The sequence below is a fragment of the Nestor notabilis genome, unplaced genomic scaffold, assembly GCF_000696875.1.
Source record: "Nestor notabilis isolate BGI_N333 unplaced genomic scaffold, ASM69687v1 scaffold11488, whole genome shotgun sequence".
Lineage (NCBI taxonomy): Eukaryota > Metazoa > Chordata > Aves > Psittaciformes > Psittacidae > Nestor > Nestor notabilis.
Genome location: NW_009938812.1, coordinates 1 through 16270, shown reverse-complemented (window position 1 = coordinate 16270; position 16270 = coordinate 1). Strand labels below are relative to the sequence as shown.

General features: G+C 39.9%; 1 protein-coding gene across 1 annotated transcript; it reads right to left on the bottom strand.

The window, feature by feature from the left end:
- Positions 1 to 203: 203 nt before the first annotated feature.
- Positions 204 to 15787, bottom strand: EIF3M (eukaryotic translation initiation factor 3, subunit M; the record flags this gene model as incomplete). Its single annotated transcript, XM_010019540.1, has 11 exons — positions 204 to 450; positions 879 to 939; positions 1499 to 1642; positions 4801 to 4882; positions 5305 to 5404; positions 6759 to 6842; positions 12079 to 12173; positions 12736 to 12859; positions 13049 to 13187; positions 14964 to 15096; positions 15653 to 15787. Coding segments are annotated over 11 exons (1218 nt in total), but the record flags the coding sequence as incomplete, so codon positions are not given.
- Between the last annotated feature and the right edge of the window lie 483 nt (positions 15788 to 16270).

Genomic DNA, 16270 nt, shown 5'->3' with positions numbered 1-16270 from the left:
CTCTTACTTTACAATTACTTGCACTGTCATTTTTCTGATCTCCCTGCCTCACTCCCCACACCTCTTGCAAAGACACATTCTTGCTGAAGTTTACAATATGAAGAAGAGAAGCGTGATCAGTATTGCTACTGTTAGTTGTTGTGATTTATGTAAGAAAATCAACAGAAGATGTTTTCCCATGTTTGTTTTATTGCCTGTTTTCCTGTTGCAGTTTAGAATACTTAGCTCCCTTAAACCAGCTGCAGACATCTCGGAGACATTCACAAATTATCAAAATTTTGAAGAAATTTCATGTATAGTGACACTAGTAGGTCAAAAAAAAAAAGTTTTTAGGTGTCTGAGAGACTGAGGAGACTGTTTTTCACTTGATTCAAGTTTTGCTTCCAGGTGTTTAGAGTGTCATACAATTGCTGCCACTGCTGCTTTCCAAAGGTCCGATGTGTGCTGTGACTAAAGAAGTAAAACAAAATTGGCAGATGATTACTAGATGTCATAATCACCTAATAATTCTTTTATAGCACTACTTTACCCTCACAAGCAAATAGGAAAATTTTTATTTTCCCTAAATAAAAGGGCTCCACTTAACCAGTTAAGAGAATCCTTTAGCCTTCCCAAATATTTAAAGCAGCAACAGTCATTGGTATTCTTGTCACTATTAGGTCATTAAATGAAATGTGCTGGAAAGTAGGGCTCTTTCATTAAATAAGCTAATCGCATTCAGTGTGAGCTTCAATAAAATTATGATAAATAGCAACTATTTAACTACCAGCAACTGATAGGAACAACACCTTGCTTCTGGTTAAAATATTCTACAAATGTAAGTGAAATAATTAGAACACAGTAAGTTCTGCAAAATGCTATGAAGAATGAAGTCTTACCTGACAACTACTTTCCTCTGTGTCTGATCGATTTTGCAGTATACCATCTTCGTCTTTACAGCTGCAAAAAAGCAATGCTGTTTTGAGCAACGTTTTCAAGATAGATAGTGCAAAGGTATTAAACTGCATAAACCCCGTTCAAAATTAGATCAATACAAAGATGAAACCACAGCAGTTCATTTAATACAGGTTTGCTGTGGGTTTTACCAGTCAAGTAGGCAAAAAGCAAAACGATGTAACAAGATGAAGGCTATGCATGAACCCTATTACTTGTTGCCTATCTATTACAGCACTATCCTAGTACAGTTTTTATCAACGTCTTTCCCCGACAAACACATCCTGTTTTAATGACAGCAAACAGAACCAGATAACAAACCTGCAAACAAGTTATTAGTTCTATAAAAAATTACATGAAATACAGTTCCTGTCACTGGTAAGAGAACCACTGTTTAAGAGACAGCAGTTAGGCACATTTTTGAGCACAGAGTTTTGCAGGATATCTTGTAACAACTGCAGAAATTAAATATTAGTATTTTCCTGAATATTTAACATTAGCTGAGAAGAGTAAAAAAGGTATTGTTCCATTAGCACGGGGTAAGTTATGGTACTACGGTTCTTACCATCAATAACAAATGCTTCTACATCATCAGCTCCAATCTGCAGTTCCTGTTGCATTGTGTCAAATGATATTTCTTTATTCTCTACAGCCATTCCCATGAAAGTAAGTAGCCTCATTTTTGCCATATTGTGTTCGTGCAACAAGCCTGTGTAAAAGTGTGGACAGCTTATGAATTGTAACTCAGAAACTCATTAATTTGTTTTCTGTGTTATTCTTACAATACATGCTTCCAATAATTTAAAATTTATGTCACAGCAAGAAAATATTCCATCTGTCCTTATTAATGTTTTTTGAGGTATAAAATCAATTCCTGCATCTTCGTTGTGCTCTGCTAAAACAGGTAGTTTAGTTGCGAAATCACCAAAACTCAGCTGTTGTCAGTAAAACATCATAAATATCTAGAAAAGCGAAGCACAGAGATTTTTTTAAACGTTGTTAAAAACATCACCTGAGCAGAATTTTAGGTGGTGAGGGTGCAAGTGAATGTCTCAGTTTATCTGGAAGAACAGCAATGCAAGAACAAGTGAAACAAGTGAAAAATCCGTGACTGGTAATGTCAAAACCTTCTTACAGCCTCACCCTGTGTTCTCATGTAGTTGCTTGAAAATAAACCTCTCTCTCTAATGGTTTAGCAACGTAACGTTTTTGTGCCAGAGAATGTGTTTTGGCACCAACTAACTTAACTGTTTATACCACGGCAAAAAACCATCACGAGTCACATGTGTGCTTACAGCATCTAGCATGGCAACAAAGTGCTCTTCGAGAGTAGAGGAAGAGTTATTAAAAGTTAGGTTACATCTTTTACATGACTGTACGAATGGCAACGCAAGGCACTGAGTCAAAGGCCTGCACACCTCAGAGGCTGTCTTCCTGAAAAGAAACCTATGTGAACAAAGTTGAGACATTCAGATGAACCAAGGCATTCCTTAATCCAACCTCTGTGTGGTACCAACGACGATTATGGGAAAGTTTCTTTAAAATGAAGGTCAAACATTTTGTTTCTGAATGACATTATAAACATTCACATTGCTTCAGTAAACATTTAAGTTTGGAATTTATAACATCCATATGCTAACAGGAAAGCCCATTAGTGCAGGACATCATGTTGTGTTAATTAGCTATAATTATGATGCAGGTTCCCTATTTGGCACTGATTCAACAAAAATGCGATCACCATAATTCATACGAATGAGGAGCACCAGCAACTATACCTAACTGGGTTTAATGGAACTCTACAAGCATCAAAAAATCAATTAGCACGCATTAACCCTAATTAACAAATGCAAATGAGATGCTGATTAACTTTCCCGAAAAAGACTGCAGATTAAATGTGGCCATGTTAGGGCGAGTCAGTTGACACAGACAATGCTACTGCTGGCCTAAGTTGTCAGCATTAATAAAACAACAAATGGTCACAAACGGATGCCACCTGTAGGAGCCTTCTCTGCACAGCTTGGTTAGACTAGTCCTAATCCAGAGAAGGTCAGAACTAAAGATGATGCTGCCACTGGCACTAAAATCCCATTATTTATACCATTTATTTTAAAGCCCAATATATTGGCAAGTTACTAAAACAGAAAAATCAAAATAATGATCTTTAAAGCATGGTTAAAAATCTATTTGTTTCTGGCAACAGATCACAAGTGCCCTGAAGAATTTTGGAATGCCCCATCTAATAATTGTATCGTTCCTACAGCAAACTGCCCTTGTTTTTCAAAGGCATGGCTGAAGCACTCAGACCAAGTTCCTAGCATTCGGGTTTTCGCCGTCTCAGAATGCCCACCTTGTCCACTGCTCAAAGACATTCAGAATTTTTTGAGTGCAACATTAAGCAGGTGAGAAATCAAGACAATTGTATGTAAGGCTCTCAAAACAGTTGAGTTTCAAAGTTTCAAGACAGTTACACAGATACTGAACGGGTTGTACTCAGATTATGTGAATCCTAGAGGTACTGAAATTGCCCACAATGTTAATTCCCAGAGGTGAACACAGATACAGGGAGGCAAAGCAAAAGAAATAATGACTTTGGTACACTGTATGATTAATACCAACTATATATGTAATTAACCTCCCGTAACTTTATTCAAATGTTACCGTAACAGCATTTTCAGCAAATACTTCTGTGCACAAATAACATAAGCCATTTCAATACATAAAAATAATTACAGTACAAACCCCACTTTCCGCTAAGAAAGAAGCGTGGAAGATGTCTACCCAACTAATGTGCAAATACGTATGACAAAAGGCATGCTTATTCTACATACATATTTACAAACTACCACAAACTTGCTGCTGGTTTTATCCATGGAAAATCACATTGGCAGTTCCATCATTTTAATACCCAAAGTACCAGCATTTTAAAGCTTTGAGGGTAATTATTCTCAAAATTATACCACACTCCATTAAACAAAATAATACTTCCTTTTAAAGGCTGCACTAAACTCTGTTTTAGCAAAACTACACCTTTCCCTAAGTGCATTCAGCCAGTGTTGAAGTGTCATTTCAAAATCAAAGTTATAAAAACAAAACAGGAAAAAACCCAACCCCAACCCTGATTTTTATGGAAACATTCATTCATTACCAATATGTCAAAACCTGAATGCAGTAATAAAAAAAATCTGCATCATTGAGCAATTTCTGCATTGTCACTGACCCCTGTCCTAAAAAGCTGGAATATAAAAAACGTAATTTTAATGCACGCAATAGCTTATGAACCAGTGCTCCTTTGAAACAGTCAATTACACATCAACGGGGGAGTGTCAAAGTGTTAATTACTACTCCTTTTTTCCACAGTGTGTAAATAAAGAGGGTGCTGACATTAACATTCCATCACATCGCTTCATGTGATGAAACAAATTAACCGGGACAGACTGTGGCTTGCTAGCTCTAATGCATCAGCACACGCAGACACACACGCTATTTACGTGTTTTATCTTACTTCTCCTGAACTGCTATATTTGCTCCTATAGTTATTAATCATAAAAAAACCTGTAAAAGATTTGTACAAGCTGCTGGCTTGCTCTACAGTTGTGATCTCTGGCCTAGGCTAGAGCACCAATGCATTAAAATTTCCTTCCTGAAAGGTTTAAGTGAAAAGAAGTGGGGAAAACCAGAGTTGTCTTCCAAACCCATGAAACAGTTCGTCCTAGTCGAACAAACCACAGTTAGATGGTCCACATATGATCCAGTAGAGGTTAGAATCTACAAACTCTAATCCATTCTGAAAAATTCCTATTAAATTTCCTTGGCTGAAGCATCTTAAGCCATGTAAATAGTCAGAAATGGAATGATCCAAAAACTTACCAAGGGAGTCAATGAAGTCTTTGTTGTTCTGATAAAACTTGACATAGGATGCTAGTTTAGCACTTACAAAAATGGTCAAAAGCTAAAAGATGGAAAACAAATATAAGAACAGTTTAAATATGTTCTACGTCTCCCTTTCTGCAAGCTGGGCAGGTATAAACTATTAGTATCGAACAGAAAAATAAACCATTAAGAGCTATAATTCCGTCTTCTGTCAATAGCTGAGGGCAATTTGTGCTGAGCTTACTCCCCTTTCTCAGGCTTGAAAGGCAGTTTTGCTACAGAGCTCACGTGAGGGCAAGTCTTGCAACCGAGTTTCTAAAACTTCTGAAGGGAAGCTTTTCATATATGATATTTTTAATTCTAAAAACATTAAAAGGAAGTGTACGTTGCAGCTCAGTATTACTGACATAGGCAACTATTTTAATGAATTTCAAAGGACACGAGCAAAACCAAGCTCTCTACAGATACCAAACCATCTTACTAAAACCAAAAGTGACTTACATCATGAATAAGTTCTCCTTCCAAAAATTTGACGGGTTTTAAGGCAAGAAGATGATCAAAGAGAAAGGTATTTGGATCCTTCAATGCTCGTACAATACATCTAATGAGAAAAGGAAAATGCTTATTTTTACAGCAGTACACATTTTTATGAGGAAGTCCAACTCAATTTGTTGTTCCTTGCTTTCAAGAAAATGCCTAAGGGTTTTCAACTCTTCTGAAATGTAAGATATGTCACAGTCCAATTTTAACCCTTCTCTAGACAGAGACAAAAAAAAGGAATAGAAAGCATTAAGTAATTTGCCCAGCATCACAAATGAGATTTACCAGGTGGTAAGACTACAGATCACCCTACTGTTTCCATCTATGCATTTATTTCCAGCCCAGACTTCATTCCTAGAGGTATTTTTACTGTTGTCCTAAAATTTCATAGAATTCAGTTGTTTAGGAAGATTAATTATACTTGCATATGTGGCACAAAACAGAGAAAACCCCATCACCAAACACTGCAACCATAGGCCTTGCAGCTCCAGACTATAAACAGACCTGAAGGGTTTCTAGAACTGTAGACGAAAGCTTTTGGTCAGTGGCACATGAGAAGCCCTGGTGCTACACTCTCTCTGATGGCCTAGACCACCACCTTGCCACATAAACTACCCCCAGGAGAAGCCAGGAGCTGCACAGATACTGCAGTATGAGAAACCCTAGGCAGACGTGTTCTTCTGGAGGTAAAAGGCCTCAGATCTCTGTAGGGTTAGTCAATGAGGTTTTCATTGATGCACAGCCACTTTGATTTTCAAACTGAGTCATCCTGCTCAAGCATAAGCAACTCCCTTGAGAACTGTTGGCTACACACACCTGGCAGAACCACACAACTTATTAAAAAACCTAATTCCCAAGAAGAATCATGATAGGTAGAATGCCAAAATACAAGCTTTTACTCCTTTGGCCAATGGGGAAAACACACTATTAAGAATCAATTTAATGTCCAATAAGAAAGTTTATTTCTGTGCAGTTCACACCCTTAGTACTTGCTTATAGAAAAGAGAGCAATGATTTCTTTTCAACAGAACCTGCTATCTGAAAAGAACACTGAATATTAGAGAATGAAACAATCAATCAGTAAGTAAAAAACTGGAACCAAAGGCTGCCAATTCAAATTCTGATTGCACAGATGATGTGAACAGAGTCCCTAGCAAGGCTGATCTCTCTCAGCAGTGACCAGAACACAGCTGTGCACTTGCACAGTGGCGTATGCCTGGCTCTGCTTAGAAACAACTCAACCTGCTGTAGAGTGCAGAGAGAAACCCTCCTCCAAGTCAGCCACGCTACAGAAGAGGCTGCTGCAGGGCCCTTGCCTGCCAGGCCATTTGATACTCTTCAACAGTAAGGCGACCAACATAATGTAGCAATTGAGGAAAAACTACTTCTAAGGAGAGTGGGAAAGTCAGTGTTACCTGTGAGCATCAACTCTAGCCTGGGAAGCATTGTCCTCTGTGTAACTTCCCAGTAGTTCCACCATTACTTTTGCTGCAGTGTCACTATAGAAGAAAAATAAAGTTACCTCAGGTCTGCTGAAAAAAAAAAAAATAGTTCAAACAAGACACTCAAATATTTAAATAATTCCATTACAATGTTATAGGTCAAATTAAATTACACTTGAAAAAGATGTAGATGATCCATTTTAATTCTAGTGGAGAGAACAAATTAACTAGATGTATTCTTTCAATTCTTGTTCTACAAAATGTTTATCTTCACCCTTCATTTCATTCTCTTAAATTGATAAATTACCTACTGGTTATGGAAAAAGCTTTCTGAGCTAGGAACAGCTTTATATGGTTCACTAGAATGCTCTTCTTACCCACATCTGGATTTAATCACTGCACAATAAGTAGCACTGCAAAGTTTATTTCAAATGTAAAATGGCATATCTTAAAGAGTATTTATGGCCAGGCAAATGACTGTATAAAAGCTGCTTTTTCTTCTTTCAGAGATTCTCTCTTCAAGTATTCAGAGTGAGAGCTGCTCATTTTACTGAGGAAGTTAAGCAGCCAGCACTTAGATTGGCTCAGGCTGCTGTGAAGCAAGCAGCTTCCAATGCTGCTTTGACAGACAGCTTTCAGAAACACAGTTCATCCAAAGAAAACGGAGTAAACCAACAGCCTTGTGTACCCACCAGATCATTTTGTGAACAGCAGCTCAGCAATGTTACTGCAAACCATCTCCCAGACCGTGAATGTCATTTTAACAGATTTGGATTTACTTTCACTTAACAGTTCTCACCACTAGTGAGGCCAGAAGCTGCTGGCGATTTTCCTATTTTCAGCAAAAAATACACACTCTGAATATGCTAACAAAATAACAAGATTTATTTCCTGTTTCTCATGGAATTCTTGTTAACTATTAAAACAGAAAGTGCGACAGTTATTCTGTACAGAGAATAGATTTTGTTGACACCATCTTACTACCTCATTGGAATGAGACAGATTGTGGAGGCAGGTACTACCAGAACTCAGCAGTGAGACACAGCCACAACTGAGCGCTTTGCGGAAGTCCCCACACACATACACAGACTGGAAACTACTAGAGGTACTTCTTCAGTGGACAGGAGGAAGGCTGGATACTACTCTTCAGAGTACAGTGAGTTACAGTGTAAAGATAAGCTCTTCCTTCAAAGCAGCTCATTTCCAGATACAACAGATTTACCCATATGGTCTAATAGGCTCCAAAATTTTCCCAAAAAGAAAAAAGAAGTTCAAGAATAAAGATTCAGTTCACATTAATTACTTATGTTAATGGCATCTATTACAGGGAAGGAACAAACCAACACAACACTCCCAGTACATGCTGCTGCGTGCTGTGAGACAGGTTTAACACATACAGCAGCACAGACTGGAGGGGTTTTACAACACAACGATACTGTCCTTATGCAGGTATTTACTTTAAATCTCACAATACGGCTATTTGACAACTTCTTCACAGGGTGAGGTTTTGTGCTTCTAGAGAATTTACCAGATCTCACAGATGCACAGCACAAATATAAAGACATCATGGGAAACAAGCAATACCATATATAATTTGATGTACACTGAGTGAAGACACTTAGTGACCCAGGCAGGGGAACTTTCTTTAGGTCCCAGCTATTACTCCAGAACTGTGTTCAGGGATATAAACCTGAATGAACCATTTGTTATAGGAGTCCAGCATTAAAGAGGCCAGCTCACATTTTGTCCTGCCAACTGACACTGATGTGTAGAGGAACGATAGCTCTGTATCAGTGAAATAAAACTAATTCAGACAGCTTTATACAGGAGGGAACCATCTGCATGTAAAGCAGTCAGTGACAGACTATGACTTTTGCACTGGTGAAATCTTACCAGCACTAGACGTTCTAGTGAAGATAAAGAACCAGTTCAATAAAGGACTGATACCATACAGACATTCAAACAAGGAGGCTCAGCTCATGTGCTGTTCAACCTACTGATACCAGACTCCTTATTTAATAAAAGCCTTCAGTAGTTGTTGTTGTACACTTCAGAAATGTGTTACAGATTTCTAGAACTTTTCTTCTCCTCCCATTCCCTTAGGAACAAAAATTGAAAACTCTGCATTTAACTAATTTCAAATAGCATTTGTAATCCCCCCACCTTCTTTTCTTTTTAAGTGAGGAAGGAGTGGAATCTTTCACTTGTATTTCTAGGAAACATCAGAATGCTCCAAGACAATTACCCCTGAACTTCCAGTGCTAAATTCTTGTGAGCCTCAGCAAGTATGGCAGGCCTTTTAATCTTACTCATTCCATTCAGTGTCAGACTACTACCATAAATTAGGGGGTTTAACGCAGGAATACAGATCACTATTTTACCAAAGCTCATTGCTAAATGTGTCTCACCTAAGATGCAAATGTGGCCGATTTTTCTAGCAAGACAGCTCACACAAATACTGGCTCCACTTGCCAGTCTACATGCATAACTTGACAAAAAGCTGGTGAGAATAGAAGTTAGGGTAGATAAAAGGAAGGGGAAAAGAAAACAACAACCCACAAAGTATTTGGAGAGTTAGTAACTTGTTGGAATCAAGTCCCTCTACATGACATGATACTAAATGGAATTAAAATTAAACGAAACAATTATTTTGCAGGTACCTGACATGCTAAGCTTTTTGGGACAGGTATTAAGAACCAGTCTTGCCAGTTCTGCTTGAGTGTAAACTTGGGCAGGGCTAATCCTGCTCTGAACCCTGCCAGGTCCATGGCAGAGGACAGTTGTAAGCTGCACTAGGCTGGTGCCTGGCAGGGCTGCACAGCACTACTGGCTGCATGCAAGGCATGCATGCCTGTAAAGCTCCATCTATAACTGGAAAAGAACACAGGCTGCGTTACCTTGCAGTTTCATACCAACACAGCTACAAAAATGCTGAAGACTAAAGCAGCTGAGGTACAAAACTCCACTGCAGAACCTTTACAGCAAGGAGCATAGACAGCAGAGAAAGTAACTCATCTCTTGCAAAGTTCAGCTACCAAATACAGCTCTCAGAAACAAGGCACACCAGCCATCTGTTTTCCAGCCACCACCACCAATTTTCTTCAGTTTCAGATCTTCAAAGAGATCAGGATGATTTTCATCATCAGAAAGAAGAAACTTCAACTGGAAAGTGACTGGAAAAGATCTGATAAATCAAGCTTCCTCTTATCACTGCAGGAAAAGGAAAAGCACATACAATATCTGCATGATCTACTTCTCATGAGCTACCAATCTGTTCACTACCAAATATCCACTGGGGAAAAGCCTCTTGGCTACGGAAGACCACTTCTTCTGCCACACTGAAGAAAGTTAAAATAAAAAACCAACCCCCCAAAAAATACACTCAACTGTTTCCAACAATGTATTCTTTTCCCTTGACTCCAAATCAATATGGTCACTGAGGAAAGATTTTTATTACTTATTTTTCAGTTCCCACTTATCTTCCCATACTGCTAGATAGAGCAACATTCCTGAGTGCTCAAGCTGGAATGCTGCTGTGAGTTTCCCATACTATAGTAAATACTGCCCACTGATCCAGGAGAGTGAACCAGGTCAAAGGTGCCAGGGTCACTTCTTGTTTTCTTCTCTGGAGAGAAGCGTGAGTGCTCTGAAACATTCCTCCACTGAGTGCAGAGCTTGCTGCACCAGATGGTAAGGACACTGAGCGCAGGAGAAATACGCTACAGGATTTGTGAAAGTTTTTAATGCCCAAGTTAAAAATATCACCTGTTACTAGCAAGGAAAACCCACTTGGCAGCAAGGTTATTAGCAGCACTGGAAACAAAAAAATCCACAGATTTGATAAAAGACTAGCTAAAAATAGCCATTAAGAATGGGAATTAAGCTAGTTAAAGCCTCTCAATAAATCAGTAGGATGACAAGTGTTTAAAAGAGTAAGAGTGTTACAGAGTATCAGTGTAGTATTTCTGAAACAAAGTAAGCACAAAGCCACGTATAAAATCTGATTAACACTTCTGAAATTATTTTGACCATTTGAAATCTTTCATACCGTGCTATCAATGCAAAAGCATTTTAATGTTAGTGACAGGAATTCCCAATGATGTTGTAGTAGGTCACAGCTCCATGAGGATTAATCATCCGTAAACTGAGGTTAGTTAAAAATGATCCTGCTATGCTGATGCAGCATTTCCAGGCTACCATTTCACCGGCCAGAATAAGCTAACTCTCCTGCCAGAAGAACATCTCCTCCTCCCATGACAGCTCCACAGGAGGAGACATGGCCACCTCCCCAGTCCAGTCCTCTGTGCAGCGGAACACATGCCAACACCAGCACACACGTGTGCAGGTAGTGGTAGCAGGAAGGGACAGGACAGAATTGTTTCCCCTGCAGCAGTATAAGGTCATACAAATGTTCTGCCACCAGTGTAAGTCAGCAGTGCAGAGGTCCTGATTCTGCCCCACTGTGAAAATTAAAACAAACCTCAGTAAATTAACTCAGAAAACAGAGAGAAGGGGAATGGTGGATGGAAGCAATACACACACACACATCCCAAACTACAGCATGGACAATTCAGAGAAGCTGAAACTGCTGTGGAGCTGTACGCTGAAACCACTTCTGGATACCAGCCCACCTCTACAGCTCTGGCCCACGCAGTCAGTACACCATATTGCATCTCTAAGATAAACTCATGACAGCTCTCAGTTAAGACTTACATTAATTTACAGACATGATACACACAGAATGACTTTTCATGCCAGAAGACACTGGTCTGCCAAGTCTATTAGATCAAAGATGATGCTTATGATCCAGGATAATAATTTAAAATGGACAAGCAGGTATTCTGTGGACATTAATTTCCACGACTAGTGGAAACCTCTGTCCTAAAGGTAATGTTTACATAAAAAGACTGATTCTGTTAACTGTGATTGATAAGCCTCCCAACATCATTAAGTAAGAGATAGCACTACCATGCACTAAAATGGCAAAAGTGTAATTAAATAATAAACTTGGCATAATGCTACGATGTTCAGAGATTAGTATTAAGAGAAAGGAATAGTTTTATTTTGGGAGTCTGCTGTTTGCAGCTAATTCACTACTAACTTTAATATTCTTGAAAACACTGGTTTAACGCAAGAGTGCTTAAGGACATCAAAAGAAGAAAACCCAGGTATATTGGGACTATCAGTGCAGCTTAATTTTAAAAGCACCATGAGAAATACTTTCACTACAGATCACTTACCATGCATCAACTTAAAATACAGTGACCTAGTATCTATCGCTTGTCTTTTATACCTTTTTTTGCAGTCTACCAGGACATCATACAGCAGTCTCAGGAGAGTATGCTTTTTCTCGGTGCCAAGATTCCAGTCAGAAATCCATTTTCGGACCTAGGTAGAATACAAAGTGAAAAAGAAGCACTGGGGAAAAGACCAAAATAAACCTGAAAATATTTCTCATTTTTTCTCAGTCAGAAAAGGGTTGAGAAGGTCTTGCACAGGGATTTCTCCTTCGGGTCCTCTGACTCCCCATGCAGAACCTGGGAGTTTTCCCATGAGAAGCCAGACACCTGTGCTCTCCATGTTACTTCCTAAATAAGGATGAGTGATTCTAATACACTGATTCCAGAGCAAGGGACAAGAACTTGATGCCTCACTCCTGATCAAAGCTTCTCACTTTCATTACTATCACAGGAACCAAACTGACACATCCAACTACGTTCAGCATCAGAAACAGAAAATAAACGACAACGTGATTTAGATTCTGCAGACTATCTTTAAGTTCTAATAAAAAATATCTTTAAAAGATGAGAAATTCTATAGCCTGCATTTCTTATTTCACAAGGCTCTGGCAAGTTATAACTGTGATGGTCTGTAACAACTCTGACTAATATCTAGTGAGATGCAACATGGTCAATACAAAGGCCGTAACTTGAAGCACCACATTAATTACCTGATCGAGTTCAGTTGGAATGTACTGGATGGCACCACACGATGAGGCCACTTTAAGAAGGCTGCAGTACACGGTGTATCTCACAGGAGTGTTCTTATCCATACCATGGAAGAGATTGCTCAGCCTAAACCACAAAAAATGAACAACTGAGTCAAAGAGCTTTCAAAAAACATTACTGGAGCGCACACAGACAGTTCTATTGAGATGAAGGTAAAAAAAAGTGCTTCCTTCAACAGAGAAACTTTGATTCAAAGACATGCAAGGTAGTCTCTGCAAGATACCACTGCCTCGCTTTCCTCTGCACAATACTTACAGCTGCAATCTGAGAGACGGGCGCTCTCCTTCCCGAAATTTTACTAACTTCTCACACAGGTTTTCAATCAGTGCTTCTTGTTTGTCAGGTTCCAGGATAAGAAGCAAAGAGACTACACTGTTCATCACGCTCTCAACATCTGTGCAAAACAAAACAGGCAGCTGTTTAAAACAGCAAGCACCATTCATCGGTAGCTATTTTGTGCTGGAGAGTTACTTCTGCTAAGAATGATTATTTGGCATTGTCAAGAACTGTAAAAGAGAGGAATTGCCAAGATAACCAACATGGATATTCATCAGAATGTACCAGAGATTTGGTTCATGTGGTCTTTCACCAACACATCTCCACTTAAAGCAAGAATTACCACCCTGAGGTCAAAAGAGAATTTGGTATTGGGTATCTAACTCTGAATTCTCTGTTCGCACATAAGAGAAGTCAGAGGAACTTCAGGTTTTAGTCTTAAACAGCAGCTTCCAGAAAACTGCCACATGGTTTTACACAGAATATTAACACCTAGTGCTCAAGTACAATAAAACATTTCACAAGGATATACCCACATACAAGGAGCACATGGGAAACCCAGACCACAGGGAACATGCCTGCAAGAACAAAGTATATTCAAAAGCCCTCCCAGCTCCTGTTTTAAGCATGGTGTTCCATCCCTTCCAAACAGGACCAGACAGGTTTGTGTCTTCCCAGTTTGCCCAAATATCAGTTATACAAAGGATAAGAACAAAATTCCTTACATATGGAAAATACTATTTATTCCCCGAAATGACACCTGACCATCAAACAGCAAAGCAATAGCTTCTCTAGTATTTCACACTCATTTGCCTACAGTAAAAGGCAACAAGAAAAATAATTTTAAGTACTCCTTCTTAAATGAACCAAGCATTCTTTCAAACAACACGTTATTCCTATCAGCAATTGATTTTTTTACATGTAAAAGTTCTAAATGGAACAAGCATATTGGTACAGAGCACAGCAGGCACATACATATTTAAGACTACTGCAGCATTACCTGTGTCATTAAAGCACACTGGTGCAGTTTCTAAAGATCTACAGCCCTAACTCAAAACCAGTTACTGACTATTGGAAATCCTAGTGTTTTCAGACAATAATAACCATAAAATGGTTTGAGCTGGAAGGGATCTTAAAGCTCATCCAGTTCCAACCCCTGCCCAGGGCAGGGACACCTTCCACTAGAGCAGGTTGCTCCAAGCCCCTGTGTCCAACTTGGCCTTGAACACTGCCAGGGATGGGGCAGCCACAGCTTCTCTGGGCACCCTGTGCCAGCGCCTCAGCACCCTCACAGGGAGGAACCTCTTCCTAATGTCTAATCTCCATCTCCCCTCTGTCAGTTTAAAACCATTCCCCTTGTCCTATCCCTACATGCCCTTGTAAAACACCCCTCTCCAGCTTTCTTGTCGGCCCCTTTACGCACCGGAAGGCTGCTAGACAGTCTCCCTGTTTATCAGTTTATCTCCCTATTTATTCAATGTTTAAGCCTTAAAATTTCTACCTACGTGTTCCTAGTTCTAATTTTGTTGTTACGTAATTGTTTCTTGATCTGCAGCATCACAGCCATTAACTGACAGCAAGTCTTATTTTTCTTATATTTCTTTTCCAGAGACAGAAACCTGTTTCACACACAACTCGCTGTGCCCCCAAAACAAGCAGAGTCTAGCTTGATTCCCGACTCCTTCAAAGGGCGCTGGATGTTCACAAAAAGGAGGGGTAGTGCTCATGCAAATTTTACATGGCAGTGACAGAAATAAGCACTTCCAGATCTATGAAGATGCATGTGTTAACACGCAAGGCAGGCAACACACCTCTAAATTCTGCCAACTGTTACTGTTTGAAAGCACTGATGGCGGTATGTTTATCAAAACCAGCAAGACTTAAAGATGCAAACCTTTGTCATCCTCTTTCAGGCACACATCACAAACTTCGATGATCTGCGCCAAGTCCACATGAAGTCCACCGTCAGCGTTTTCTTCAGAGATTTCTGCTCCTTTGGATTTCAGATAAGCTCGAAGTTCTGCAGCCTGAAAATAAAAAACAACAAAGACAACACACAAAAAGTCTGTGAAGAGCAAAGTCAAAGTAATGAAATTTCTTAATGATTTTTGTTCTGCAGCCACTCCTCTGCCCCCACCACTCACTCACACCTCCTCTTGCTTCCCTCTACCACGTTGTATCCTCTCCTCCACTTTAAGGCACGCAAATCCCAAATACTCACCCAGTGTAAGACGCTGCAGTAACTGAACAGACCACACAACTGCTGAGCTTTCTCACAGTATGACCACGTCACAACTAGCTAGAGCACAGCAGGCCTAGTCAGTTTCTGTGACAAAAATGCTTTCTTTTTTAATCTTTATTACCTTTCACTCCCTTTGAAACTTCAGGCAAAACATTCAGTTGCCTCTTCATCAGAAAAGAAAAAAGGTATAAACAAAACCATTTTAGGGAACGCAGAACATACGTCTTCACACAAGTCAGAGCCAGTTCCCGCTGCCACGCAGTGACCCACCTTGTTAGGATTTAAGCCTACGCTGAGCAAACACCTTTCCCCCAGTGATGGGCCCACTCACTCACACTCACCCGTGACTTCAGCAGCAGAACCACAACCCCATAGAAGCAAATCTGAATGAGGCCATACGACTTTTGGCAGACGGGGACTCCAACCAGGATGCTACTGCGACACCGGGTGTCACTGACATCAAGCTCAATGTCAAACTGTTGTGGTACCGTAAGACACAGCTGAATGCTCTAGGATCCCTTACGGTACCGGAGATGTTTCACATGGACTACTGATGGGGATTTACTAGGCAACTGAAAACTGGACTGAAGGCTGGAGGTTGTGCATGCAGTTCCTAAAGACTTCCGTGTATACATCTACACCGCTTTTAAAACACACTGGAAACAACAAACCCTACAACTCAAATACCAGAGAAAGATAGATCTTACAGACAACACCCGCGGTTCCCATGCCTGTAGCGCTAAGGATCCTGCACACCCCAGTCTATCCTGCACACCCCAGTCTATCCTGCACACCCCAGTCTATCCTGCACACCCCAGTCTCATAAGGCCCGTACCTGAACTAGTTTCCCCCTCCTAAATAAAAACCTACTGCTGAGGGGAGATAAAGCCAAAGCCCCGAGAAGTGAAGGACTGGAAGAGGGAAGACACACACAGCCACACACACACTTATCTGCCGGG